General features: G+C 31.8%; 3 protein-coding genes across 7 annotated transcripts; 2 read left to right on the top strand and 1 right to left on the bottom strand.

The window, feature by feature from the left end:
• Positions 1–243: 243 nt before the first annotated feature.
• On the top strand, positions 244–8,132 carry LOC114194362 (DNA polymerase I A, chloroplastic/mitochondrial-like). Of its 2 annotated transcripts, XM_028084530.1 has the most exons (13): positions 244–388; positions 885–1,752; positions 1,909–2,100; positions 2,955–3,156; positions 3,247–3,634; positions 3,872–4,313; positions 4,765–4,860; positions 5,609–5,701; positions 5,783–5,977; positions 6,548–6,640; positions 6,723–6,935; positions 7,106–7,195; positions 7,503–8,132. In XM_028084530.1, exons 1-13 carry the CDS (start codon positions 288–290, stop codon positions 7,662–7,664), a joined length of 3,135 nt encoding a protein of 1,044 aa, XP_027940331.1. In that variant the 5' UTR covers positions 244–287; the 3' UTR covers positions 7,665–8,132. The 2 variants fall into 2 exon arrangements, with proteins under 2 accessions (XP_027940331.1, XP_027940330.1); XM_028084529.1 differs by having other exon boundaries at positions 2,955–3,634.
• A 1,628-nt stretch (positions 8,133–9,760) lies between these two features.
• LOC114195372 lies at positions 9,761–12,866 on the top strand. Of its 4 annotated transcripts, none has more exons than XM_028085808.1 (2): positions 9,761–10,233; positions 11,298–12,866. In XM_028085808.1, exon 2 carries the CDS (start codon positions 11,348–11,350, stop codon positions 11,861–11,863), a length of 516 nt encoding a protein of 171 aa, XP_027941609.1. In that variant the 5' UTR covers positions 9,761–10,233; positions 11,298–11,347; the 3' UTR covers positions 11,864–12,866. The 4 variants fall into 4 exon arrangements, with proteins under 4 accessions (XP_027941609.1, XP_027941610.1, XP_027941612.1 ...); XM_028085809.1 differs by lacking the exon at positions 9,761–10,233 and adding an exon at positions 10,241–10,384; XM_028085811.1 differs by lacking the exon at positions 9,761–10,233 and adding an exon at positions 10,402–10,535.
• A 2,779-nt stretch (positions 12,867–15,645) lies between these two features.
• Positions 15,646–18,170, bottom strand: LOC114193448 (chloroplastic lipocalin). The gene is made up of 5 exons (XM_028083255.1): positions 18,042–18,170; positions 17,524–17,650; positions 16,937–17,179; positions 16,350–16,640; positions 15,646–16,129 (listed from the first exon to the last, which is right to left on the bottom strand). Exons 1-5 carry the CDS (start codon positions 18,098–18,100, stop codon positions 15,851–15,853), a joined length of 999 nt encoding a protein of 332 aa, XP_027939056.1. The 5' UTR covers positions 18,101–18,170; the 3' UTR covers positions 15,646–15,850.
• Between the last annotated feature and the right edge of the window lie 9,451 nt (positions 18,171–27,621).

The following is a 27,621-nucleotide window of genomic DNA, read 5'->3' as shown; positions in this document are numbered from 1 at the left end:
CACTTAAAATACACACATAATTCTTTGTGAAATTTCGATCACTATTAGAGGCATCCCGGCCATCCAATCACACGATTACGTGGCAAACAATCTGATAAAATCGTATTTACTATATTTTTATTAAATAATAATGTTAATGGCCAATATTTTTCAATTTTTTTTATATTTAAAAAACTATATTACATATTATATTATATTATATTATATATATTAGTATATTTAAGTAGATGGTTCGTAATCTGTTTGAGCGTGGAGGGAGCACTGGTTGAGAGGTGACTGCTGCCTCAATGGAGGTGTCTGCTTTGAGGCCACACTGTCCCTTATGCCGCCGCAGCTTCTCACGCCCCTTCTCTCTCTCTTCCCTTTTACCGTCTCCGTCACTCCAACGGTTTACCCTTCTTTCTTTCTCTCTATTTCACTTCAAAGTTCATGTCTTTCGTTGCCTTCACCTTGCCCATCTCTTTAATATCTTCAATTTTGCATCTTATATAACTGGGTATTCTTCTTTTTTCTTAAGAAACTAATGTCTTTTTATCACACGGTAAGCTATGTTGATTGTGTTTTTCAGTCTAATGGGTCATAGTGCCTTGTAGGTTGAGCCTCGCATTAACATTAATTGTATTGTTTTTTTTATTAACAATTTGTTGATTATTGAACCTGAAATGGGTTATTAGGGATGTTACCCTCATCTGGGATTAGCTTTTTCTTTTTTCTTATCGGCAGCTTTGTTTGTAAATGTGGAATAAGGGATAGAAAGAGTATTTTTTTACCATAGATGGCTATGGGTGGAGCTTTTTCTTAGCCAGAACATGGATAGATAAAATGCTATTACGTTAATTTATTGGAATTTTTATTTTGGTTGCTTGATGTGAACTGAACTGCAGAAGAAAAATTCAGTCATTCCAAGTTTCATACAATGGCCTCCGAACCAGCTCTGTGCTTGGAAATTCTGTACAGTCTAGAGCAGGTTTCTCTTGCTGTCCAAAAGGCACATCGCTAAATAAATACAATGGCGTGAGGTATGAGCGTGATTTTCCATGCAAAGTTCCAGTTTGCATTTCATCTATGAAAATTGCAAATGCATCAACTGGCACACTGGAGGAGGTGACAGAGGAAGAAGAGCTGGAATCTTTGCGTTCATGTGAAACGAAAGTTAGGATGATGGATGTGGCTTCTTGCAACAATGGATTTTCCGCAAGCACTGTAGGTAGAAATTTGTCAGGTGGTGATTGTAGAGGCTGGACTATAGCTAAAGATAAGTTAACAGAAAACAAAAAGGAAATGAACGGCTCAAATAAATTTGACAGGCAAAATGGTTGCTCTAATGCATCTAATGGAGTTGCTTCCTTTGGTCAGAACCAGGCTGTTTTTAAGAATGGGGACATGAATATTATACTGCAGGACCATCGGGAACATGTCTCATCTCCTGTTAAGTATTCTGTATTAAACAAATCAAACGTGTTTATGGATTCTGAAAAGGTGGTCCGCCAGTGTAACGACTCTACTTTTGGAATTAGTAAAGAGAAAATCACTGTAGTCAATGGTGATCATGGCTTGGATGGAATTGCAAAAGATTCAATTAATGTAAGATCTGCAAAACAGGCAGGTGGTACTGACAAAACCAACCTTCGGAATAGGCTCTGTAGTATCTATGAAGATATTCTGGTTGTTGATAATATATCTCTTGCAGAGGAAGTTTCCAAGATGCTCACAACAAAGTATAGGCATCTTATACATGCATGTGATACCGAGGTATTAATATTTTCACTGTTTTTACTGTATTATGGTTATTCATTTTCGCTAGTCTATATAGCTCAATTATCTCATTTACTCTAGTGACTATGGACATGAATTCAACTAATTTATGTTTGTGGCACACATTATCTGCTGATTTTATTGTCTTCAAAGGTAGCCAAGATAGATGTCAAACAAGAAACTCCTGTAGATCATGGTGAGATAATATGCTTCAGCATTTATTGTGGTCCAGAAGCTGATTTTGGAGGTGGAAAGTCCTGCATCTGGGTAGATGTTCTTGATGGTGGAGGCAAAGAGATTTTATTAAAATTTGCCGAATTTTTTAGTGACTCTTCCATAAGGAAGGTGAACTTTTCTTTCTTCCTCCCTCCATTCTATGTCTTAATCCTATTTCTCGCCTCAATGCGCAACCTCTCAAGTCTTAATTATATGCTTGGTACTATGAAATGTGCCGTACTAGTTATGATATCTGATAATCTGACAATTAGCTACTGTCTGGTCTAAATTACCTTCGGTAATCTAAAGGTTTGGTGTCATATTATACAACCATCCATATTGATTTTTACTATGGGTTTAGTGGTATGCCACCTTTTATCTTTTCCTGATTCTTATGCATAAATATAGCTATAAAAAAAGTCACCACTCCTTGTTCAGTTCATAAGATATTAAAAAGTTGCTCATTCTGTATTAATCCATACCAGACAATCTGATGCTTCTGTTTTGTTGACTTGATATATTTTTTTTCCAATTCCTTTTTCACTCATTCCACTACTTAAGCACATATGGAATGAAAATACATAATTCCAGTTTCATACATGAACCCTCTCCCAAACCGGCATGCAGAAAGCTGGATCCTCTCCATAGGTCGTGCAGGTATGACCTCTTAATGGACAGGGGAATAGTTTCCTTGTAAGACCCCGGTAATTAGAATACCTGTCTAGAGTAGTTTGGGGTTAAGCCTTGCAAATATTCACCCCTTGAGCATGAACTGATCGGTGGGACGAAATCTTCTTTACTTTTTTCCCCAGGCCTATTTATTAGTGAAGGATTTCCCGGTGATGTTATTCTACCAAGAGTAAAAAATTAAGCATTTTTTTTTATAAAATCATGTCGCTATTGAATTTCTGGTTTCGTCTATGTACATGAACAAAGATTACCAACCATATTTGAAATAACTGAATCACTGGCATATTCTGTAGGTTTGGCATAATTATAGCTTTGACTGTCATGTTATAGAGAATTATGGATTCAAAGTTTCTGGATTTCATGCCGATACAATGCACATGGCACGATTATGGGATTCTTCTAGACTTTTGGATGGAGGTTATTCTCTGGAAGGGCTTACAGGTGACAGAAGGGTCATGTCTAGGACTCAGCTGAACCATCAAAAGGATTTGATTGGTAAGGTCTCAATGAAAACTATATTTAGTAAGAAAAAATTGAAAAAGGATGGATCCGAGGGTAAAACAAGTGTCATTGCTCCTGTTGAAGAGCTACAGAGAAATGAGCGTATACCTTGGATATGCTATTCTGCCCTGGATGCTAGCAGCACTTTGAAGCTGTATGAGAGCCTGAAGGGCCATCTTTCAGACATGCCCTGGAAATTTGATAGTGTGCCAGTGTATGGGAAAACCATGTATGATTTCTACAATGAATATTGGCGACCATTTGGCGAGCTTCTAGTCATGATGGAATCTGAGGGAATGCTAGTTGATCGGGCTTATCTTGAAAGCATAGAAAAGGTGGCCAAAGTAGAGGAAGAGGTAGCTGCTAATAGATTCCGGAAATGGGCAAGTAGGTATTGTCCGGATGCCCAGTATATGAATGTGGGAAGTGATTCACAGTTGCGCCAGCTGCTATTTGGTGGTACTTTGAACAGGTGAACATTTTTAAAATCTTAAGTGTTGCATTTTTTTCTTTCAATCTTAATATATTAATGATTTGCTAGTAAAAAACTGAAGTATTTTTGCTATTTGTAAGTTTAATTTATTACTGAATGTTAATACTGCTACCTGCCTTGATATTTTATAAACTTTGCTGTTTATCACTAAGTAGCTTAAGGGCATTAGATTGAAGTAAAACTTTAATTTTGATTTGTCCCATTCTTCATTTACAGAAAGGACTCCAATCTGGCACTTCCAACTGAACGAATATTCAAAATTCCTAATGTTGATAATGTGATTGAAGAAGGCAAGAAGGCTCCCAAAAAATTTCGTGATATAAAGGTGACGAGCCTAGGTTATAACTTGAAGACTGAGATGTACACGGCAACTGGTTGGCCGTCAGTTAGTGGTGATGCTTTAAAGGCCATGGCTGGAAAAATTTCTGCTGATTATGACTTCTTTGATGAGGATTGTAACTTGGAACTTGGTGATGAAGATGGAAATCCTTCTCAAAATCAAGTTGCACCCGTAAAAATTGATTCATCTGCATATGGAACAGCCTATGCTGCCTTTCCAACAGAGGAAGAAGGGAGAGAAGCTTGCCATGCAATTGCTGCTTTATGTCAAGTTTGTTCTATCAACTCTTTGATTTCTAACTTCATCCTTCCCCTTCAGGTACTTTTTTTTATTGTTTGGTTTCCAATTTGAAGTTTCTTGAGGTTGCTTGAAATCTCTTTATTTGAACCCTGTATAAAAACTGCAACATAATACTTTTTGTCTGTAAAAAGTTAAAGATGTTTTCTATTCATTTTCTAAAAGAGGATGTTTTTGAACAGTTATTTGTTAATTATATAAAACTTCAGAAAATGAAATGTTTAACTCACACGGGGCACCAAACCCACAAGTGTACCATAGTACCTTGAGCTATTAAAAATACTGATTTGAGAAGATCGGTATTAGGTTCTCCATTGCCTGGATATGTCGAGAAATTATTTCCTTATCTGAGTTCACGCTGATTTTTTGTATGCTTAATGTGCCACTACTTACATTAAGTAAATATACGTCTATATTTTTGCAATGAAGCGCTTTAAATGTGCTCTCTAATAGCTTCATTTTCTCTTTGCAGGGACAGAATATATCTGGTAAAGATCTTCGTGTTCATTGTTCCTTAAATATCAACACAGAGACAGGACGCTTGTCAGCCAGAAGACCAAATCTGCAGGTTATTATAATTTTCAATATTTCATTTTAACAGTAGTTGTTGTGAACTTGAAATTTTTAAGTACTATACATTGAGATTTGACCATTTACCTTGATATGTGTGCTTGTGTTTCCACTAATTGGTGTCATACATTTTCCTTGATGCTAAATTCTTAGCAGGTGGCATTACCATTTTGTCTTTTAAAATAAGATGTAGTTTCTCCTTTATGTATGATTCTTCCCTAATAGATATATAAGTCCATTTTGGGCCTCCACTCTATCCTTTCTGTTCTATAGTTTGTTAGTAAATTCTGGCAGTAAGATTGAAACAACAAAAATTCAACAGAAGGTGAAATAGTTCTGTGGATTATCCATGTTTAACCTCTATGGTTCTTATGAGACAGCAAAATATAAAACCCTTTCTAGGCCTTTATCTGTCAAATGTCTCAAGCTCGAGAGTCAGTTCTTGACATCTCTGCTCAAATGTACACTCTTTCATATTGATTTACTTCTTTAGTTAAAAATATGTCAATCATTTGTACTAAACACAGGTTTGTACACACATTTATGTAATCATTTGATGTCTGCTTGGTTTGATGCCCTTTTTGTTATTTCGTTGCAATTATTTGAATCCTAAATTTTGCCAGTGTAGCCCATCTCAATCATTTTCAATTTACATTTGGACATTCACGTATGGGTATTACATTTAGTAGATTAATCATTGACTTTCAAAACAGTATAGAATCTAACACATACACTTCGTGAATTAGAATCAACCTGCTCTGGAAAAGGACCGATACAAAATCCGTCAAGCATTCATTGCTTCACCTGGGAATTCCCTTATAGTTGCTGATTATGGGCAGGTTTATAGTCTATATTTTTCTATCTAACTAAGCTATTTTCAATAACTTTCATTCTGTTAACAGTCTTTTGTATTGTTACAGCTGGAACTTAGGATTCTGGCTCACCTTGCAGAGTGTAAGAGCATGTTGGATGCTTTTAAAGCTGGTGGAGATTTTCATTCAAGGACTGCAATGAATATGTACCCATATATTCGTGAAGCAGTTGAGAAAAAGGAAGTGCTTCTTGAGTGGCATCCTAAGCCTGGTGAAGATAAACCCCCAGTTCCTCTTTTGAAGGTAACTGTCTGCTAATAGTAGCAAGTACCATTGCATAGAGACGTTCACGTAGTGGCTTTGTCTTTAATTTGGTAATTTGCGTAGTTGATGACATAAGATAAAGTGAGAACCAGAGTGCTGGCAGTGCATGAGTGAGGAAAATTTCATGTTCTGATTGGGCACAGATCGATCAACTGCAAAATAAAACAAATATATTGGAACAAAGACACATAATTTGTGGACTTCCCCACAAAAATAATTGACAAGTACTGCATGTTAGAACACTGTTTTGGGGGAAAGTATAACACGGGACCAGTGGTAATAGAAGGATTGCAGTTTATTTGTGATAGGCTTCCAAACATGAGGATTCAGAGTTTTTGGATGTATATGCTTTTAATAATGTTTAGGTATATTAACAGAAGTAAATACGAAAACACCAGGAATAACTAAGCTTGTTTCAGCAGTTTGGCTTCATTTGATGCCTGTCCCTCAAGAAATGAAAAATCCTGTTTTAGCAGTTTATTGTTATAAATTCTCAAAACTGTTTCATAATATGATTATGTTTTTAGTTTTTCTCCCTTTCCATGTCAGGATGCCTTTGCTTCTGAAAGAAGAAAAGCTAAAATGCTTAACTTCTCAATTGCATATGGGAAGACACCTGTGGGGCTTTCCAAGGATTGGAAGGTAACCTGAACTCTAACTTATTATAAAGAATTTACGCAGGTGACAAGTGTCTGTGATTTATTATTTGATTGTCCACTCTCAGGTTTCTGTGAAAGATGCTAAGAAAACAGTTGACCTTTGGTACAATGATAGAAAAGAGGTTTTACAATGGCAAGAGGAGCGTAAAAAGGAAGCTCACGAGTCACATTGTGTACACACATTGCTAGGGCGAGCGCGACGGTTCCCTTTGATGGCCCAAGCTAACACATACCAGAAAGGTCACATTGAGAGAGCTGCTATCAATACTCCAGTGCAGGTCCTTAACTCTTAAAATAAATACATGATATTTTCATTTAAAGCCCTACATGCTTGCATGGCCAAACAGGGGTTCACTCCTCTCTCATAATAGCCCAATGCTTTCAGTTGAGATGCCATTCCCACATGCAGACCTTTCTTTTTGGGTTTCTGATTTGTGGTATTCAACAGGGTAGCGCAGCTGATGTTGCCATGTGTGCCATGTTGCAAATTTCCAAGAATAAGCAGTTAAAGGAACTTGGGTGGAAGTTACTTCTACAGGTAATTTAGTGTTCCATCTATGTTTCATTTTTTTTTTCTTGCTTTCAGATTACACCTGATCTTGCCATATTCTACTTGAGTCTTGATTCAATAATCAATTCTATCCATTCATAATCCCGGAGTTGGTAAGTATAAAGTACCAATTGGGAACTTGGCTGACGCATAGTGTTAATGTTCATAACTTGGCCTATAAAGAAATTCATAACTATGTTTTGATATTTGAGTTATTCCATATCTGAATATTTTCAGATATCTATTTCCAAACATTGATACTTTTTCACTAAGAATGTTGGATTTGACAAAGCAGGTTCATGATGAGGTCATATTGGAAGGACCAACGGAATCGGCTGAGGTTGCAAAGTCCATAGTTGTTGAGTGCATGTCCAAACCCTTTAATGGCAAGAACATTCTTAAAGTTGACCTATCTGTTGATGCCAAGTGTGCTCAGAACTGGTATGCTGGGAAATAGGTACTCCCTTGTACGGCAAAAAAGCCATTGCTATTCTGTTTAGAGATGTTTTCTCATTCAGACAGCTTTTGCTGCTTGCTCCTTTGGTGATTACAAACCAAAGATGCTACTACTCCGCTGCCTCTGCTTTCAAGGCAAATATGCCATAAATATCTTCATCTGCTTGATTTTTATAGAGGTTTTTTAGGTCCTGGGAAGTCATTTCCAGTGTGATATTTGGTAACACCAAAGCATGGCACATTTTTAGAGAACTTCCAGTGTGATGTTTTGGTAATACCAAAGCCTAACACGTTGAACTTTGAAGAAAGAAAAAGGCCAAAACTACTGGCCTCGGCTTTTTACTTTAGTTGGCAGGTTTTTCTTTTATGCGTTGCATCATGTACCAGTTTGGTCTTTTTTGGTTGATGCAAACTATATCAATATTGTATATAGATTATTATAAAATGAATTTATCTGCATTTTTGTTCATCTGTTGCAAAAACACACTTCCTTGTTGATTGTAGAAGCATCATGTAAAAATGGTATGGTATCTAAATCGTCAAACAGCAATTTACAGGCACAAATTATCTCTTAACCACTGACAATTTTCAGTAATATCAGAGCAGTATTGTGAATTTATGATGTTCTGTATGAATGAATTTTGTGATAACGCGATCTTCTGAATAGGAGCAAATGAAGAATGGACCATAAACCAAAGAATGCACTCAAGCTATAACTTTTTCATGTATTATAAATAGGTAACTTCTAAATAAAATTATCTATTCCAACATTCCTAAGAACCTTTTTCCAATATAAAACTGTCTAATGAATTCTTAATATGTAACAAAAAAGTGAACACTTATTAAAATTGGATCAAAGAATCAAACAGATTTGATGACAAATACTATATGAGTTTACTATGTAAAATCTCAAATATCAAATTAAAAAAGTTAATTTGAGATTTTTATTGGATTATCTTATTTTGGATTTAATTTAAGCATTGACATGACGCAATTTAAACCAAGCTTATACTGACCTAAATAATTTAATTTAAGAATTTATTGAAGTCTAAGTAAATATTTATTAAAAGTACCGTGTTAATTTATCTTCTGCAAAATTTTTACTTAATTTATCTCTTACTATTCGTTTTAATTTCTATAAATTTATTGAGTCTGAATTAGTTCAATTTATTATCTCTTACACAATTTGTGTTTATATGGGACAACAAACTTTAAATAAAAATATAAAGGAAAAATAAACAATAACTTTTAATAAAATAACTATATAACTTGTTTTAGAGCACATTTATTTATTGAATGGGATTACTCAATATCTTTTTCTACGAATTCTGCTACTATTCTTTATTTCTTTCTGTTGGTTTATCATTTCATCCATAAAATCGGTAGTTAATATCGTGATTAACATCTTCAAAGAAAGGGCACTCGAATTCATGCATGATTAAAAACTGTTTTCTTGGAATTAAATTATGAACAAATTTTTTATGGAAAACAAATTTGTCAAGAGTTCACACTGTGCAGAGTTTGTCAAATAATGTCTGCTAAGCTGTGACAGACACATCACATTCTGTCAACAATCAATGCTATCTACTGAGGGAGGGAATTTTCTACCAAACAAATTAAAAGCTTTTTAAACTCATCAAATTGCTGAAAAATTATGTAACCTTTTCAGAAAGCTTAATTATTTATGAAACTATGTAAGATGAAACAATGAAAGCTTTTTCTATTGTATAAAAAGTTCACTCACTGCATACATTTCCTTTCTCCCAAAATGTAAATACCAGTCTGGCTTTAGGTCTGTCACAAAGATGCAATCTTGAAGTAGTAATACAATATAATATAGTAGAATATCTAGGAAAAAAAATGAAAGATTAAAAATTTTACAAATTGAAAAAACCAGACTTTAAAATAGTTGAGAGAGGAAAATTTGTTTAACTAAAATAATTATTAATACTTAAAAAAAACATTATATTATTTGGAGCAGGTAAGTAATAATTAGTGGGTTCCTGTCTCCTTGGGCGGTTTGTAGGCCACGTGATCTGTGTTTTAGCCAACTCTCAACTTCATTTTCTGACTTTTGCACTTTTTGGGATCTCAAAGTTGGATTTTGGATCACTTTTTTTACATCATTTCTCCTAGAAGTTGCATGATTTTTTCTGAAAAAAAAAATTACGCAAATTGATTAACATTAATTAAAGAAACTCAATGGAAGCATAAAAGTCAATTGAGTAAAGTAATAAAACAGAATTTTCACCGATTGTTTTTTGCGTTCATGATTATGATTTGATTTGTCCATAATGAGTTGTGAAAATTTGGTGGCGAAGTTAACCTTTGCACGACGATGCTTATGAGTCAAATCAAGAGCATTGGATGCGCACGGTCCAAAACAGGACACACAGAGAGTCAAATAAAGTTGGTTGGATTAGATATGATTTTTTGTAGAACACTAATTTCTCCAACTTCTCCATTCCCAACTTTCACTTTCACTCAATTTTAGCACAAAAAGGTTCCCACCTCTGATGGGTCTGTTTCAAATCTGCAACTTTGCAAAAGTGTGGAGCCATAACCTTGCAGTGCGTACAATACCCAACTTTTGTTTTCCCCTTTTATTTGATCTTTCATGCCTTCTCTTTGGATCTAAAATGCTGTTTCTTTCTTCTGCACTGTATGCTGTAGTGTAGTGATGGGTTGTTACTTGTGGGAATTTGATTGCCACTCTTTGAAGTGAGGCAATTTGATTGAATTGGAAGCCAGATACATTCTTGTTTTGCTTTTATTTTTTGTCAAAACTAAATCATTGGTTTTCTTAGTATATGTATGTTTATTCAAGTTGTCAAAATTGATGATTGTTGCGTTTGATTTTTCTTGTGTTTTGGTAAGTGGGATTCCTTTTACCCTTCCTTGGGTTTTTTTTATAACGAGGAATGGTGATTTATATTTGATTCATTTTCTGTTAACCATTGTGATTTGACATTCTTTCGTTTTTTTCTCCCCCTCTTCCGTTGCACGATGTCATGATAGATTATTATAGTTGAATTGTAATTTTCATCCTGAAGTTATGATGTTATGAACACCCTGTTTCAGTGGCAGCGTATGTTGTTTGTTATGAAATCGTGATGCACAGTGTATGATGTTTCAACTTGTTAACTTGCATTCCATGGATGAATCAACCTGAATCATCTATTTTAAGTGGGGGTTACTGTTTTTCAATTATATCAGAAATTCTGTTCTGTTGTTTTTTATTTGATGCTGGAACCATGTTTTTGTAACTGAATCCAGCAAATTCCCTCCCCATCCCTCTTACTCTTGCAGAATTTATCACACTTTTCTTTATTTTATCCTAGCACAAGTCCTGTTTGAATAATTTCTCCAAAGAATTACAAGAGAAGAAAATAAGATCAAATGAATCGAGTGTCTTCTACTTTAAGTTAACTTATAGGCATCATCTTCTACAGAAGTTCTCATAATTGATGAAAAGTGTTAGGTGTTCAGAGTTAATTTAACTTGTGTAATTCATTTGTTTGCAGAAAAGTCTGTCCAATCATGTAAACAGAAGAAGAATAACCAAACTAAAAAAATTGTGAGAAGTTTATGACTTCACATCTCAAATCACTGATGAAACCAATTTGTGTAACAGGTCGTTGAATAATTCTGGTGGGGGCATCAATCTCATAATAGGAGCACAGCATGGCTCAGACTGTGGAGGTTCGAAAAGGTGGAGGAGGATCCATCAAGCTTGGCACCACTGGAACAATCAGCTCCTTAATGACAAGGGAATTGGATCATGTCCCTTCTGCCCCAAAGAAGCTGGTATCTTCAACAAGGACTAAAACTCAAACACTTCCTGTTTCAGTTCCCTGTGGCAATACAACCCAAAAAAGACTACAACCAAGAAAATCATCAGTTGAAGCCAGTAGCAGTGGAAGCAGCAGAAACACAAACCACAGAGGCACCAGCAATGGCATGCCCCAGAAAACAAAAACAAAAACAAATGGCAGAAATACACAGACAATACCCATGCTAGGTTCTGATATATGTTCAGTGAGCAGAACTCCAGTGAGGGAGAAGAATGATAAAAAGATACCTAACATTGTTGAAGTTGTGGACATAAAATGTGGGAGTGCAGAAAAGGCTTGGGCTACACCCTTAGCAAGTCGTCTTAAGAAGCTTGGGTTTTCAAAGCTCTCCGAGAGCATAATCTAAACCTGAAATTTTTTTGTGTCAGACTTCAGATTCCTGTAACCGAAAGCTGAGGTCCCATTTGGCCTACCATTGTCTGATACATCAACCATAGAACACATACTTGGTAAAAGCCTGCTGCTACTCACTCGCTTTTTCTTTATACTTTCTTCTACTGTAGATACAATTGTGGTTCTAGAACTTGTACTACTAATGGAGGAACCCACCTCTGTGATTTGAGACTTGTTCCTTTGTGAATTTGAATCAATCCTGCTGAAGTACTCGATTTCTTGCATTATGAGGGATGCTACCGTGCCTCGGGTTCCTATTTCCACCGGGGGAAATCCAGCCATATTTTTTGAGTCAAAGGTTGTGGCTTTATGCATGCTTTGTTTGGTTTGTGTTGGGGAGAAAGCATGATGTTTTGATTTAAGAAGGGTTGTTTGTGTGTTTGTTCTGGTGGGAAAACTGCAGAGACTCTGAGGCATTTCTTGTGTTGCAGGGGATGTGGTTTCAGAAGAATGCTTCACTTTATGTTGTGTATCTGAAATGCATGGCACAGGTCTGTGAAGATGTGAAACCGGTTGATGATATGATCACTGCATTCATGTGGTTGCAGTTATAACAGTGTAGTTCCTAACTACTATACCACCTTTTTTAAGTTTCATCATGTTCCTAAATAGATGCTACTAGGTCTTTGGTAGGAGCTCTTGTCAGTGTTGAGTGGATCTGATGGGATTCATGTGAAAGGTAAAAGTAAAAGCTAAGTGGGATAGAAGGATCACTTCCATAGGCTACCTAAATCAGGAAAGTAGCAATCTATTTGAGTGCTTTCATGCGGATTGTGGATTATTTTGTTTAGGTTGGCTCTATCTATTTTCTAGACTCATAATACAACCTAGAAAGAAAAGCAGGATGCAAGATTCATGTATCTTTACAAATTTTTCTTCGATTTGGATTTTCAAACGATGTAAGACTGTTGAACGTAATATAACTATTTTAAACGATGTGAGATTATTGGACGTGATATAATTGCATTTTAATTGTTCTTGGTATTATAGAATCCATTTCTTGGATGTATTCAACTTATCTGCATAAATGTGCTGCGACCTACATAAAGAGAAAGAGCAAGTTTGAGGAACTTTTTCCTTAAACTTGAGAGGACATTGGTCACGGCCTTTGCGGTGGTATGATTCACGGGTAAGCTAGGGAGTGTCTTGTTCATGAGAAAAGAGAAGGTCCTTACTATTTTATCCATATATTGCATTTTAAGAATATAACACTTCTTTCAAAATTATACCTATTTTTGTTGTTGATGAGATAATACAACTAACTATAAATAGGTGAGCCATAGGTTTGGCAAATCGGATAATGTGAAAATTAAAGCCTCTATAGATACATCGAAATGGTTTGGTTTGGTTTGGTTCAAAATTTAAATTGCCCAACCTAAACCAATTCCGACAATTTTAATTTAATTTAATTTGGTCAAGTCGACCAATTTCTAATATAGTTAGTTATATACTAAAATCGTTTACAAGTTGTTGAAAAATTAAAGAAGAAACTCTATTTATATATCCTGTCACAGGCCATTCAAAATGCTTTCGTTTACATGTAATCATGGTAGGATAACAATGGAGAAGATAATTGTGGGTTTGACTATCTTATAAGTAAAAATTCATCATCTTTTTTAGTATAATGATATAACTTTTGTCTCATCTTCGTGTCGATCAAGGAACATGTACATGTGTACTTGTCTCATTTTTTTAATAGTTTAAATACTAATGAAACTTTTTTTTCAAAAATAAAAATTATAATAAAAAATGATAATATCAAGTATGTGTATAATACACATCTTTCCTCCAATATTTAAATATCAATCGATAAATAAATTATAATTATATCAATTTTAAGTAATAATTGAATAAATGTTAAATAATTATAAAAATAAAATAAAAATAATTAAACATTACAAAATTAATAATCAAATAAAAGTTCACACAAATTTTTTTTAATTATCTAATAAATTATGTATTTTAGTAATTTAAAACAGAGAAGAGTATGATAAATAAGTCAAGATGGATTAGTATATATTTATCTTTTTCTTCGTACCTAACTTAAAAGATTGGATATTACGAGAAAGAATTTGTTAAAATCAGAATGAATTTGAAGAATAACCATAGAGATTTAGAAAAAAATGACACTGAAATATGTTATGAAAAAAAAAAAACGCGTAGAAAGAAAAAAATTGAGATGTAATTTAACAAATATTACTTTCCATTTGAAGGAAGATAGGGAGACTATTTCTTTTCAAAAATACAAGTATTAAATTCTTCTAATAGTATAATTAATTAAGGATACGAATGTGGGTCAATCAATTTTATTTTAGCATATTTCATGATAAATAAGTTAGGATGGACTAGTAAAAAAAAACTCGCGGATTAATACGTTTGATCTCTCTTACATGATTACATATCGAGTCACATAAATTAAAAAAAAAAAATTAAAGTTCATTTATAACTTTTCTTATCCTAAATTTATTATCTTATAACAATAAATATTTAATATAATAATTAAAATAATAATAATTTATTGTTCACTGCAAGAAAATAAAAAATGCTATATAAAAAATATATTAAAATAGACAAAATAAAATCAAGATGCATATTTATAAACATACATATTAGAAAAATAATAAATAAAAATATTTATTTATATTCATCAAACTAAGTCAACTAACAACTAGCGACAATAAAATATTGAAAAGATGTTACAACTTGGGCGAGTTACAATTTGAAGCATCTTATTATTAAATGATATTATCATCATATTTCAAAGTGTCTCAAACTCTCACTTAAGATTGTTTTTGAATTTCTAAATAAGAAGGGTTCTTGAATTTATTAGTAAGTTAAATTATGTATATATGTTTACTTTTGAAGACCAAATCCTTCAAATTTTGGAACATGCGAATTTTAATTTCTTTTTAGGAAGTAAAATTGTACTTAACCCTTTAATCAAATTCAACGCACTTGAGTATCATAAAAAATAATAGATTTTACAACTATTAAATCTTCATTCTTTAAAATTCTATTGATGGACCGACATACCATAACATAAGAGTGTCGTTTAGTAATAAGCAGACATTATTCAACAGGATTTTACTATGCTAATCTTTTCAGATTTTGTACTTCGACTTAAAAATCTATACTACCATTTGTAGTTTTAATATACCAAAATCTACTTTTGTTTAATTAAAACAATAATTGATGTAGAGTTTGATACTCTTACTTGATGAGCTTTCAATTTGGGAGACATTATTGAAGTGCAAGTAATACTAGGAAAGTTCATTGGAAGAAACTACAGTGCATTAAAAATACTTGCAATTAATATGATTCAGTTTGAGCAGTGTAGGATTTATCATGAAATATAAGTTTATGATTAAGTAATTGCTATAAACAATATTATTTAAGAAGCACATGAACTATGAAAAAGAAAAAAGAGACACGAAACCAGAAATTGAGAAGAACACCTTAGTTGAAAACCTGTGTTACCACTCATTCTGTCAATTATAATTTAGATTCTAAATCAATGTTATAAACTATGATAAAGAAACAGTTTTATTTTTTTAGGCCATGGATTTAAACTCAACTTTTAACGTATAAGTAAAATTCCACTAGATAAACCAGCACACAGTTAAAACCTTAGCCCATAGTCAAATGTTGTATGACAGCATCTTCTTTCCTTTTTTCTTGTGATTATATCACAGAATATTTTCTTGTCGGACGTGTGAGATGGTTAACATATTCACATTCTAATAAATTGTATGGAGGCTGTAACATCCTACCACACCATGGTGATTTGCATACAAAACTGTGTTCAAATACCATAGACAGAATATACCAGAGGATTACACCAGATAAGGTAAGTTATACTTTACATGTTACACATAGGTTGCTACCAAGGATAGCTAGCTATTGTTTACAGGAGTAAATATCTTAAAACAAAAAATAGTTACTACTTAAAGTAAAGCTCAACAAGCTTCTTCAAAGTGTCAAATACACTAGTGAAGGGATTAAGCTCAATAGGTGAGTTCAGTCCTAGATCAGGAAATTGGTTTGTAAGTGCCTGCTGCATTCCAGACATAGACATCATAGCAGCTAGCTGACTATTGGACATGACCTCACAATCCTGTGGTGTGTCTTTAATTTTGGTTGGATCATATCCAAACTTTGCAAGGTAAGACTTGTACTTCTCAATAAATTCAGGTCCAGGGTTAGGTGTCCTTGAGTATATCTGATATTCATTAATAACTATTAATCAAACAACTGTATGATGCAGTGTTGTTTTTTTCTTTATCGTAAACTAACAAATAGCATTAGATGTCATATATGGCATCATTGAAAATTCAGAAAAAGCCTTCTGTGTGAAGTTCAATGACTACAATGTTTGTTTGCTTAACACATGGTTCAAGATTCAAGAATATTTGAGGTGTACTTTTAAGTTGAGAAAATACCTGAATAAAACTTTTATCCTTAGCTCCTGAAACAAGAGAAAAATTGTCATAATCAGTGTCAATCACATCATAAGGTTCCTTGGGAATGAATGGCAATGTAGGAAAGCGGAGATAGCATTTTTCTTTGATCATCTCCTGCTTCTCTAGCTGTGTCTCATTTTTATCCAAATCTTCTTCCGAAACACACTGAACCTTTCCCCTAATTCCGGTTATAAACCCATTTGGGCCTCCATGAACACAAAAGGTGTCAACTTGAATAGATGGTACTTCCCTATCAAATGTATATACACCCTGAAATATCATTAGTACACCCAAATTAATATGAAGAAGCTTGAAATGCCAAATAAGGTAAATGACAAATCTTATCTCTAGGATGTATACTACTACTGAATGACAGAACATTTATTTATGACAACATTTAATGAACAACCAGCCTTAGGATTATGTCAGTGCCTCCAAATTCAACACATTTGTTATGAATAATATGAAATTGGTTAGGGAAAGATGTTGGAACATAAATAAAATCAGCTCTTTTCTAAATCAAAAGTTGTACAGTGTATTCATTGCTATATTTATTTTTGCATTACCTGAGTGCAATGACAATCTTCTTGGCCTTGTCCAGCAAATCCACGTTTAAGTGAAGCAACTTCAAACCATCTTCCAGAATATCTTACAGGGTCAAAATCCTTGGCTGTCATACCTCTCATCATCATTAGATTTGCACCCTTTTCATCAGATCCATTCTCAAATGGTGAAGTAAGTGCAGTATCACTGGCACTGGCAATTTGACATATATTATTTTGTGCTCGAGATAGATCTGCTGCAACAGACTGTTGAAGGAAGAAATAAATGAACAAATACTTAAAACAACTCATTCTTCATAATATGATTTTTTTTTAATGAGTAAAAAATATTCTCTATTTGCCACACTTCCATAATAATATTCCACCTTTGTAACAGCTATAATCTCTATAAACTACTGTCATGCAATGTTTTAAAAAAATGTGACCGTGATTTAAAACCTTGTTATCATGTGTTCAGGAAAACAATATTGTGAAAAATGTTTGGTAAGTCCTCCTGATGGGTATTTGAGATATGACTTCATGAAATTGCGTGCTCAACTGAGTTGTAAAAAGCAACACTCTTGGATTGATGAATACAAAAAGATACAAACCTGATTTCCTGGAGAAATAAAGATCAGAGAAGCAGCAATCCCAGATAAGACATGCTTGGTCAGAACCTTACTTGGGACTTCCAACGAACACTTTACCGATGTTCTTCCTGAAACTGTCCTGCATTGTCTGGAACAAAAAAAAATGTCATCCCATTTGAACAGCAATGAAACCGGAAAATAAATTACAAAAAAATCACTCAAACAGTCCCAGATTGAGCATCTTATTTTAGAATTAAAGAAAATGCAATCAAAATCCCAATGAAAGAGGAGGGCCACAACCATCTAACTAACTAAAAGCTGGTTATTACAAGACAAAATTCTGGGAGTATAAAACGGAAAGTTCATTCAGTAATGGTGAGTATATGAACACTGAAAAGCTACATAACATGATCAGAAAATTGAAGCACAAAAAAAGAGTCTTCTTCGACATAATAACAAAGAGAAAAGCATTTTGAGCAAACAGATTCATTACAAAGATTAATTAAGGGTAAAAGAGATAAAAGATTAAAACTTGTTACCTGGGATAAGAAGAAGAGTGAGGTGGAGGAGGTGATGCTCGTAGAAGAACCTCTACCATGTCTTTGTGTTTTCAGTAGTTGTCTTGTCCACAGTTGCCCCATTCTGAAGTTTCTTTCTAAAGTCCTCGGTTTGGTTTCTGTGACAAAAGATCCTCTTGAAACATCGTCCTCTAAGGTCCCATGAATGAAACTGGGCCTCCTAACATTTCAGTGTTTGTTGAACTGGGCCTTCAAGGCCCAATCTATCAGTTTCTTCCAGCACCACCTTAAATTTCTTCCTCCATCCAATAAATTATTGTACTTCAAATCGTGCATTCGAAAATGGTTCGGAAACATATAATTCACCATGATGCAGAATTCAAAATATATTTTTTTATTCCAGAATAAATAATCTAAGATACAAAAATCATATATTATATTTTAAATTATGCAATCTAAAATGATTTTTTTATTTTCTATCCTAAAATGTATAAGGCTAAATATAAAAAAAATATATTTCAAATCACACAAATTTAAGGAGGTATAAGTTAAAAAATTATGGAGGTGCATGGAGAAATTATCTTAACAAACTCTACACCCTCATTATTAACTACCTAACTACTTTTCTCTTTTAAAGCTAACTAACAGTTGGTATTGAACTATGACTTCCTCCTAACACTTGTTTTTTAATGATAGTTAATTTAAGGGTTAAATATGTTTTTTTTGTCTCTTAACTTTGAGTGAATTTTGGAATTAGTTTATTTTGAAATTTTGAACCAATTTAGTATTTCATCTTTCGAAATACATGGATTTAGTTCTTTCAATCAAATTTTGTTAGATTTATTTAATGTTTCGTACATATTTCAGGATTATATTTGAATTGTTTATATTGATTGACACATTTTTACTTTAATGTTAAGTCAAATACTACTATGAAACGTGTTTGAAATGTCAAATAAACTTAATAAAATTTAATTAAAATGACTAAATTCACGTATTTTGAAAGATGAAGGACTAAATTAGTCTAAAATTTCAAAATAGACTAATTCCAAAATTCACTAAAAAGTTAATGGATAAAAACATATTTAACCCTTAGTTTAAATATATTTAACCCTTAGTTTGAACCAATTTAGTATTTCATCTTTCGAAATACATGGATTTAGTTTTTTCAATCAAATTTTGTTAGATTTATTTAATGTTTCGTACATATTTCAGGATTATATTTGAATTGTTTATATTGATTGACACATTTTTACTTTAATGTTAAGTCAAATACTACTATGAAACGCGTTTGAAACGTCAAATAAACTTAATAAAATTTAATTAAAATGACTAAATTCACGTATTTTGAAAGATGAAGGACTAAATTAGTCTAAAATTTCAAAATAGACTAATTCCAAAATTCACTAAAAGTTAATGGATAAAAACATATTTAACCTTAGTTTAAATATAAGGAGAGTTTTGTTTAGTTTTTTTTATTCATGATAATAAATACTAATTTTGTTGTAATTAGTTTTGGGATTGTGATTAAAGTTAAAATTAAATGGTGGAATTAACATAAGTAGGTTTATGTGTAGGGTGAGGTGGTAGAATACGAGGATTAATGAGTGATATCTAATTTAAGATAAGTGAATTCGTTGCAGTTCCTAATCGCGTTGTTCATTTTGGGTTATATTAGGAAATAAATAATAGGCACAATCTCAATCCCAAACCGGCCAGACCAAAACCAAAAAATTAGTGGCAGAATTAATGCTAAACCGAAATTTGTAGACAACATGTGAAACAATCGAAGAAAACAAGAAAAAAAAAATGGTTATGGATGCATAGGTTCTATAAACCGTATAATTTCCCTTTCCTAGTAATAAAATGAAGAAAACAATTTTAACTTGTTAGCATAAACAAAATTAACTACCCAGTTTAACACGTTAATACAATAATAAATTCAACTAGTCTTCACAAATCTAAGTCAATATTATTATAATTATTTGTGTTTTCGAAACAAAATAAACTATGGTCGCACATTTTTTAAGAAAGGGTTAAATATGTATTTTGTTTCTTAATTTTTAGTGAAAATTAAAATTGGTATATCTTTAAAACTTTGGACCAATTTAGCCATATATTTTTAAAAATGTATGAATTTAGTTTGTTTAATCACATTTTGTTAAGTTTAGTTGATGTTATAAATGTGTTTGGTACACCTTAATCGTTTATACCATTTGACATATATTCGCTTCAATGTTATCATAAAATGCGTTCAAAACATTAAATAAACTTAATAAAATGTGATTAAAATGATTAGATTAATGCATTTAGAAAGTTGAATAACTAAATTGATTCAAAATTTTCAGAAGGGACTAATTTAAATTTTTACTATTATTATCTTAAAAAAATTATACTTATCTTCGATAGTTCAATAATCTCCTCAATTTGGTCAACGGAATCTAATCCCAATGAATAAACAACATAATTGTGTGCTAAACTGAAAGCACTATAACACTACATGTACAAGTTGGTTGAACACGATTCCAAATATAATACTACCTCTTATTATAAAATGAAGTGAGAATCAACTTTATGTTATGAAATAAAGTGAATAATAGATAATAGAGAAGAGAAGAAACAAGAGAGAATAGGGAGCAACTCATCTGTGTATTATTATTGATATGAAGAGTCCTATTTATAGATACAGTATGTAATCCATAAAGGAAACAAATCAACTTAGTTAATACAAATATTTACCATAAAGAGTAATTAATCATATGAGTAAATCAATGGACAATCATTAATTCATAACACTCCCCTTTGAGTGTCCATTGATAAAGAATGTGCCTCGTTAAAACCTTACTAGGACAAACCCTTTGGGATAAAAAAAAAAAAAAAAACTAGTGAAGGAAAAAGAGTACAACATTCTGTATTCTTTAATACAATATTGTTCATCACATATTCTATTTCTCCCCCTCATGTAAACTTACATCATTAAGGAGACGGAATCCGAATTTGTGAGTCATTTGCTCAAAAGTTCTTCTTGGCAAAAACTTTCCAAATAGACTTGTCATATTTTCAGATGAATGAATTTTTGGATGTCTATATCATCTTTTCAATTGAACAATACACTATTATCTTCATATATGGTTGTTGATTCCATCTTTGTTGGGATAGTCACAAGTTTCTTGCACATGTTGCATTATAGGCCTTAACCAAACATATTCGCAACTTTTCTCGTAATTTTGTATTATTAGACGATATTGCTACTATGGTTTGTTTCATATACCATCATGAAACCATTGTGCTACCACATGTGAACAAACATCTTGTTTGTGATCAACCATTGTGACATTGTAAGAATATGTAAAATAACATGCATATCCATAACCCATTGGTCTGAATCTGAATCATTTGGATGGAATAAGCTCATATTCGTAGTACCCTTAAAGTAACGAAGTATATGTTTTACTGCAAACCATTTTCTTCTTGTAGTTGAAGAACTATATTTTGCTTAACAAATTTACAACAAATGCAATATTAGATCGAGTATAATTAGCAAGATACATTAGTGTTTCTATGACACTAAGATATGGTGCTTCTAGACCAAGAAGATCTTCATCATTTTCTTGAGGTCTAAAAAGAGTCTTTATCAACATCTAACGACCTCACAACTATTGGAGTGCATAATGGACATGACTTGTCCATTTAGAACATTTTAAGCACCTTAATTATATACGCTTCTTGACGTATAAAAACACCTTTATTTAAATACTCAATTTCTAATTTCAAATAAGACTTTGCCCTTCAAAGATCATTCATCTCAAATGATTTCTTTGAGTAATCAATTGCCTTTGTGAGCTCATTAGGAATTCCAACAATGTTTATGTCATCTACATAAACAATAATTATGGCAAATTCATTATTTGGATCTTTTCATATAAATACAAGAACAAATAGGATCATTTTTATATCCTTCTTTTAATAAGTATTCAAAAAGACTGTTATGCCACACACGTCTTGATCTCTTTAATCAATAAAAGAGCATGTTCAATTTTATTGAATAACCCTCTTTATAATTTGTCTGGTTGGGCAAATAAAATCCTTCAAGGATTTTTATATAAATATGATTCTCAAAAGAACCGTACGAATAGGTTGTAACATCATTCATTAGATGTAAATGCAAACCTTGTTGTGCAACTAGAATAATCGAATATTGCAATGTTGTTGCATCCAGTACTAGTGAACATGTTTTTTTTTTCACTAATCAATACAAGGTTTTGTGAACAACCTTGAGCAACCAATTATGCTTTGTATCTAACAATTTCATCATTTTTAATTTGATTTTTTTGCGCAAAAATCTATATGTACCCAACGGGTTTCACAACTTCAGGTGTGCGAACTATATGTCTAAAAACCTTTCGTTTAGCAAACAAATATAATTATGCTTCTTTGCATATTTTCATTTTGGCCAATCTTTTCTTTGTCGACAATCTTCAATGATCATTGTTTATTGATCCTCATTGTCATTCATAGCATTCATCGTTATGTTATAAGTAAAAGTTTCGTCAATGTTAACTTTATTTTGGTTCCATATTATATGATTCATGACATAATTTATTGAGATCTCATCATTTTCAACCATTTCGGGTACCTGCGATTCTTCTTGAACCGAACCATTAATTATGTCAAATGAATCTTTTGGGATTTCAACCTTTTCGATTAGGTTATTTTGCATATTAGCCCCCTTTCTCATTCAAAAGTTTTTATCTTTGGAACCAATAGGTCTACCATGCTTCAAACGTGTTCACATGAGTTTTTCAACCCTTTTTTTTTCGCATCATAATAACTGATCATGTCAATTAAGGCGATCATTTTGATTTGTAAACTTCTGGTTTACCATGACATGCATTTAAATTGTACTAATAAACTTGTAGTACAAACTATAAGAGAATGTTGATAATTTCTCCAATACACTTTCTTTTTCAACTCAATCATAGAGATATAAAGATATTTCATATCTTTTTCATTGTTTGTCTCAATATAATATCCATTTAGACAAATATCATTGAAACTTAATAAGTTTCTATTCAACTTCTTGGTAGAAGTATAATAGCTCTTCTAGAGTCTTCAAATATATTTGTAGTACTATAAATAATACTAACATCAATGTCTCACATTATCAAACAAGAGAAAAATTTATTACTCTTGAGAATTGTATAAGTTGTTGCACAATCAATAAGACACATATCTTTTAGTACTAGTGCAAAACATTCATTTTTCATATAAACGTAAATATCAATATGAGATTTTTTTTCAACACTCTCATAATCAATTAGGTGATCAATGCTTTCATTTGCTTTAGCAAAGAAAATAACAATATCAAGATGAGTAACATCCATATGACCATAATCAAAATCACCATCTTCATAAGCAAAGTGTGTTTTTATGTTCTTCTCATTATTTGTAAGATGCTCTGGTATACAATAAGTACAACTCAAATGACCTTTACCATCGTAATGATAATATATACCTTCATCTTTTTGTCAATTTTTTCACATTATCGTGCCACTTCTGGTGACAAAATGTGTCTTTGAAATTTTCTTTATAACCATGTCCAAAATCAAGATCATGATCGATCATGAAAATATAAATCAAATGTTGCTGCATTCACTTCTGGGAATGGAGCAGAACCAATTTGGACAGGTTTCATGATTTTCTTAAGGTCAAAAGCTCATTGCTTTGTTCAACCATACAAAGGCATGAAATAAATTCATAATATTGATTGCTGCATTCACTTCTGGGAATGGAGCATATTAGGCGGATCTCATGATTTTTCATCAAAAGCTTTATTGCTTTGTCCAGCCAGCCATACATAGGCATGAAATAAATTCACAATATTTGTGAAATCTCTTTTCACAATATTTTTGTCATGTTGCTTAAATGCTTTATTTCTTTATTTAATGGTATCTCAATATCCATTGCATCTAAATATATTTCAACATTTAAAATCCAATATAAGGAATTCTTCCTTGTAATATCAAGGATCACAAATCCAAATTTTGCAACATTTCGTGTGTTTAGAACTAGCACATAAAATAATTATATTAATAATAATAATAATAATCACTGTCAAAATAAAAATAAAAATAATAAGACGAAGATGAAAATTGATAAAGTTAAATAATTCTTATCACAAGAGGAAGAATATAAGGTAAAATTATAATTTGAGAAAGGATTAGAAGAGCCTGGATTGAGACACGCATAACACTGTCATTATAGAGAAAAAGCTTCCACTAGTCCTCAATTGGTTGGAGCATCGTGCTGATAACGTGTTATGAAATAAAGTGAATAATAGAGAGAATAATAGATAATAGAGAAGAGAAGAAACAAGAGAGAATAGAGAACCACTCATCTGTGTATTATTATTGATAGGAAAAGTCCTATTTATAGATACAATATGTAATCCATAAAGGACGAAAACAAATCAACTTAGTTAATACAAATATTTACCATAAAGAGTAATTAATCATATGAGTAAATCAATGGACAATCATTAATTCATAACACTTTGTATGTTTTGTTTGCAATATAGATATGTATGTTTGGTCGTAAGAAAATGTTGTAAAAAATGTTTTTGAGAAACGATTTAACTTTTTTTTGTTGTTGTTGTCTGAATTAGTTTATAATTTTCTAACTAAAGAATCTGTGGTTGATAATGTTATCTCGTTAAGTTAAGTATTGATATTTTTTTTCACAAATTAAGTAAGTAAGGTGATTTAAAAATATGATTTTTATGTGGATGTATAAATAAAAATAAATAAATCGTATTCATTCGACAATTCACTATTTATTTTAATCATTATATTATGAATTTATTTATATTTTCCTTTGAATAATATAACAAGAGTTCAAAATCAATTTAAAAACATATAATTATAATACAAAAGAGTGCAGTGTGTATTAATGATGCATCAGTATTCCAATTTGGGTCACATATCCGTGTCTGATATTTTTGGATACTTTATTGATATTTTTTAATGAAATATCTAATTTATAAAATCATAATATATTACAAGAAAATATTTGAATAATAACAAATTTTAGTGACAAAAAATAATTAGTCATTATAGTAACCAATTTAGGTACCAATTTATAAACTAAACCTTATTGGCAATTGAAATAGTTCAAAAAATTATAAGTGATCTCTAAATTGATAACTAAAATAGTTTATATTATAAATTGGTCACTAACATTAACTACTAAGGTTTTGACTACCAAAATAATTGGTCTCTAACATATTTTTCGTTACTAAAATTAGTCATTATTTAAGAGTTTTGATGTAGTGGTACTTTTATGATGATAATAATTTATATTTTTTTATGTTAAAGACTTTAGTACATATGGTTTTAATTTGGATTCACACAAACAATCACATCTTTTATGTTTTTAAGAATTATTGTACATTTTTAAATATTCATATATCACGTATCTATCACATATCATATTCTATAATTTTTAAAATAAACATATTAGCATATCAAATATGTGTAGTATCCGATACATGTATCGTATCTATATATATAAATATTAAGTGTGTTTACATATATCACGAAAACATTTTTATTTTTATTTTTTCTTTATATTATTATTTAACGTAGAACTTTAGTGAATATAAGCGTTTTATTACAAATTAAAGTGGAAGTTCAAGATGACTTTGCAGAAAGATGATAAGCAAATCCACCGAAAGTATTTCACGTAGAATACACGCATGATCGAAATTTAGGAAGAGGAACACCCCAACTTTGCAAAACCCACTTTCAAACTTTACCAAACTTCCACCATCAAATAACTCAAAAATCAATCACCAAAGAACACACCACACTCACTCAATCACACGTCATGCAATTACCCTAATTTCAAGCCCTCTCATTTTCACTTTCTTTCTCTTTCTCACCACGTGTCTTCGTCTACCTCTTCTTCTTCTATCATCCATCAACATCTATAACAAAACCTACACTGAACAACTTGGTTCACACTTTCAATTTGAGTTCACTTTGTATAATAATTAATTAATATATATTATCAACCACACTCCTCATAGTTACGTGCAAGTTAGCGTAATTTAACTAAAAGAATGTATTAAATTTTAGATATTTATTAAAAAAAAAGAAAAGTGAGTGGATTTATATTGGCAGTGGTTAGCGGTGGTTACATACTGCTCTACGAGTACGAGTTTGGTGTGAAGCTTTCCATTTATTTCATTATCCGAAACCCATCATCTATGTAACTAACAAAATAAATTCATATTAAAAGCTATAAAAAATTGTTATAGATAGATTGGTTGGTGGATTTAATTAATCAATAAAACTTTAGATGCCTTGCTCTAGCCACACTTTTATTTTATTTTATTTTTTATATATATACGTGGACCACGTTAAAAAGAATGTAGCATAGCATACCCTAGATGAAGTCTAAGGTTAGTGATGGATTTAGGTTTGATTAGGGTAACATTTTTTGGAGTTACCAAGATTCCATAATTAATTAAATAATAGGTTTTATGGGGTGTTCGTGTTCTCCATCTCTCGAAAAGCGTGACGAGAAAGACGAGAAAGTGAAATTGATTTCCACAAACTTATCTCGTATCGTACGAAGGTTTTTTTCTTTTTTTTTCCTATGTATTTGCGGAAATCAAATCAACGTGAACTTCCTCGGACGACACCGTATACGTATAGAAACATTCAAATACTGAAACTATACGGTCTCTGTATCTATTTTAATTTTATAAGAATAAGAATGTTTTAAATTTGCAGAGAAAAGTTAAAGAAGGTTGTAGCAGCCTTTTTCCTTTATCAAATAGTTTTAACTTTTGTGTTCTGTAGATTCAGATCCACCAATCACATTATCACATTATCATTTCTGTAATTTGTCACTAATCATACCAAATTGATGCTCTACTATACCCACTTCCACTAATCATATAGTAACCTCAATTACCTTTGCAAATTCCCAATTATCATCATTTTTATTTTTAACTAATTTTACTTTTATCATTTATAATTGACTCTACCCAATCTAATTCAAATGCGCGTTTAATTTCAAATGTAATTAGACGTGTCCAACATGCTAAATATTCTTGAGTTATTAACACGCTAAATATCAATTAAATGTTTACTTTTTTTGGTAGATATTTGTGTTTAAGTTTACTACCATGATTGAATATAGTAAATATTTTCAGACTAGATTACATCTAATTAAATTTCAACTTTTGAAATTTATAAAAAGGGTTTGAATTGCTTGTTTAATTTGTCATTTTAGTATCAAATGAAGTCATTATAATATTGATTAATTAAAATTTCAAACGTCTGATCGATAAACTCTAAGACATGTAATCATTTTCTTTACTAGAATGCTAATAATAACGAAGAAGAATACGTGAAACTAAAATTATTTCCTACTTTTTCAGCCATCAATGGATCTTGTTCTTGTAATTATTATTATTATTATTACTATTATTATTATTAAAGAATAAGGATTAAAAAAGAAATAAAGCCACGTGGCCTTATCGTGTGCCCTCTCCGCAGTAGATAACTCCTCACGCGCTTTTCTTATCCTATCC

Source organism: Vigna unguiculata, chromosome 8 (assembly GCF_004118075.2).
Source record: "Vigna unguiculata cultivar IT97K-499-35 chromosome 8, ASM411807v1, whole genome shotgun sequence".
Classification (NCBI taxonomy): Eukaryota; Viridiplantae; Streptophyta; class Magnoliopsida; order Fabales; family Fabaceae; genus Vigna; species Vigna unguiculata.
This window is presented reverse-complemented; position numbering and strand designations above follow the sequence as displayed.

What these genes read in the sequence shown, in the direction of transcription:
- LOC114194362 (XM_028084529.1), top strand. Translation starts at nt 288, where the DNA reads ATGGAGGTGTCTGCTTTGAGGCCACACTGTCCCTTATGCCGCCGCAGC. An exon ending in CCCCAGTTCCTCTTTTGAAG is followed by an intron (nt 5,978 to 6,547) that starts GTAACTGTCTGC and finishes TTTCCATGTCAG; the next exon opens with GATGCCTTTGCTTCTGAAAG. An exon ending in GGCTTTCCAAGGATTGGAAG is followed by an intron (nt 6,641 to 6,722) that starts GTAACCTGAACT and finishes GTCCACTCTCAG; the next exon opens with GTTTCTGTGAAAGATGCTAA.
- LOC114195372 (XM_028085808.1), top strand. Translation starts at nt 11,348, where the DNA reads ATGGCTCAGACTGTGGAGGTTCGAAAAGGTGGAGGAGGATCCATCAAG.
- LOC114193448 (XM_028083255.1), bottom strand. Translation starts at nt 18,100, where the DNA reads ATGGTAGAGGTTCTTCTACGAGCATCACCTCCTCCACCTCACTCTTCT. An exon ending in TTATTTCTCCAGGAAATCAG is followed by an intron (nt 17,180 to 17,523) that starts GTTTGTATCTTT and finishes TTCCTTCAACAG; the next exon opens with TCTGTTGCAGCAGATCTATC. An exon ending in AAGATTGTCATTGCACTCAG is followed by an intron (nt 16,641 to 16,936) that starts GTAATGCAAAAA and finishes ATGATATTTCAG; the next exon opens with GGTGTATATACATTTGATAG.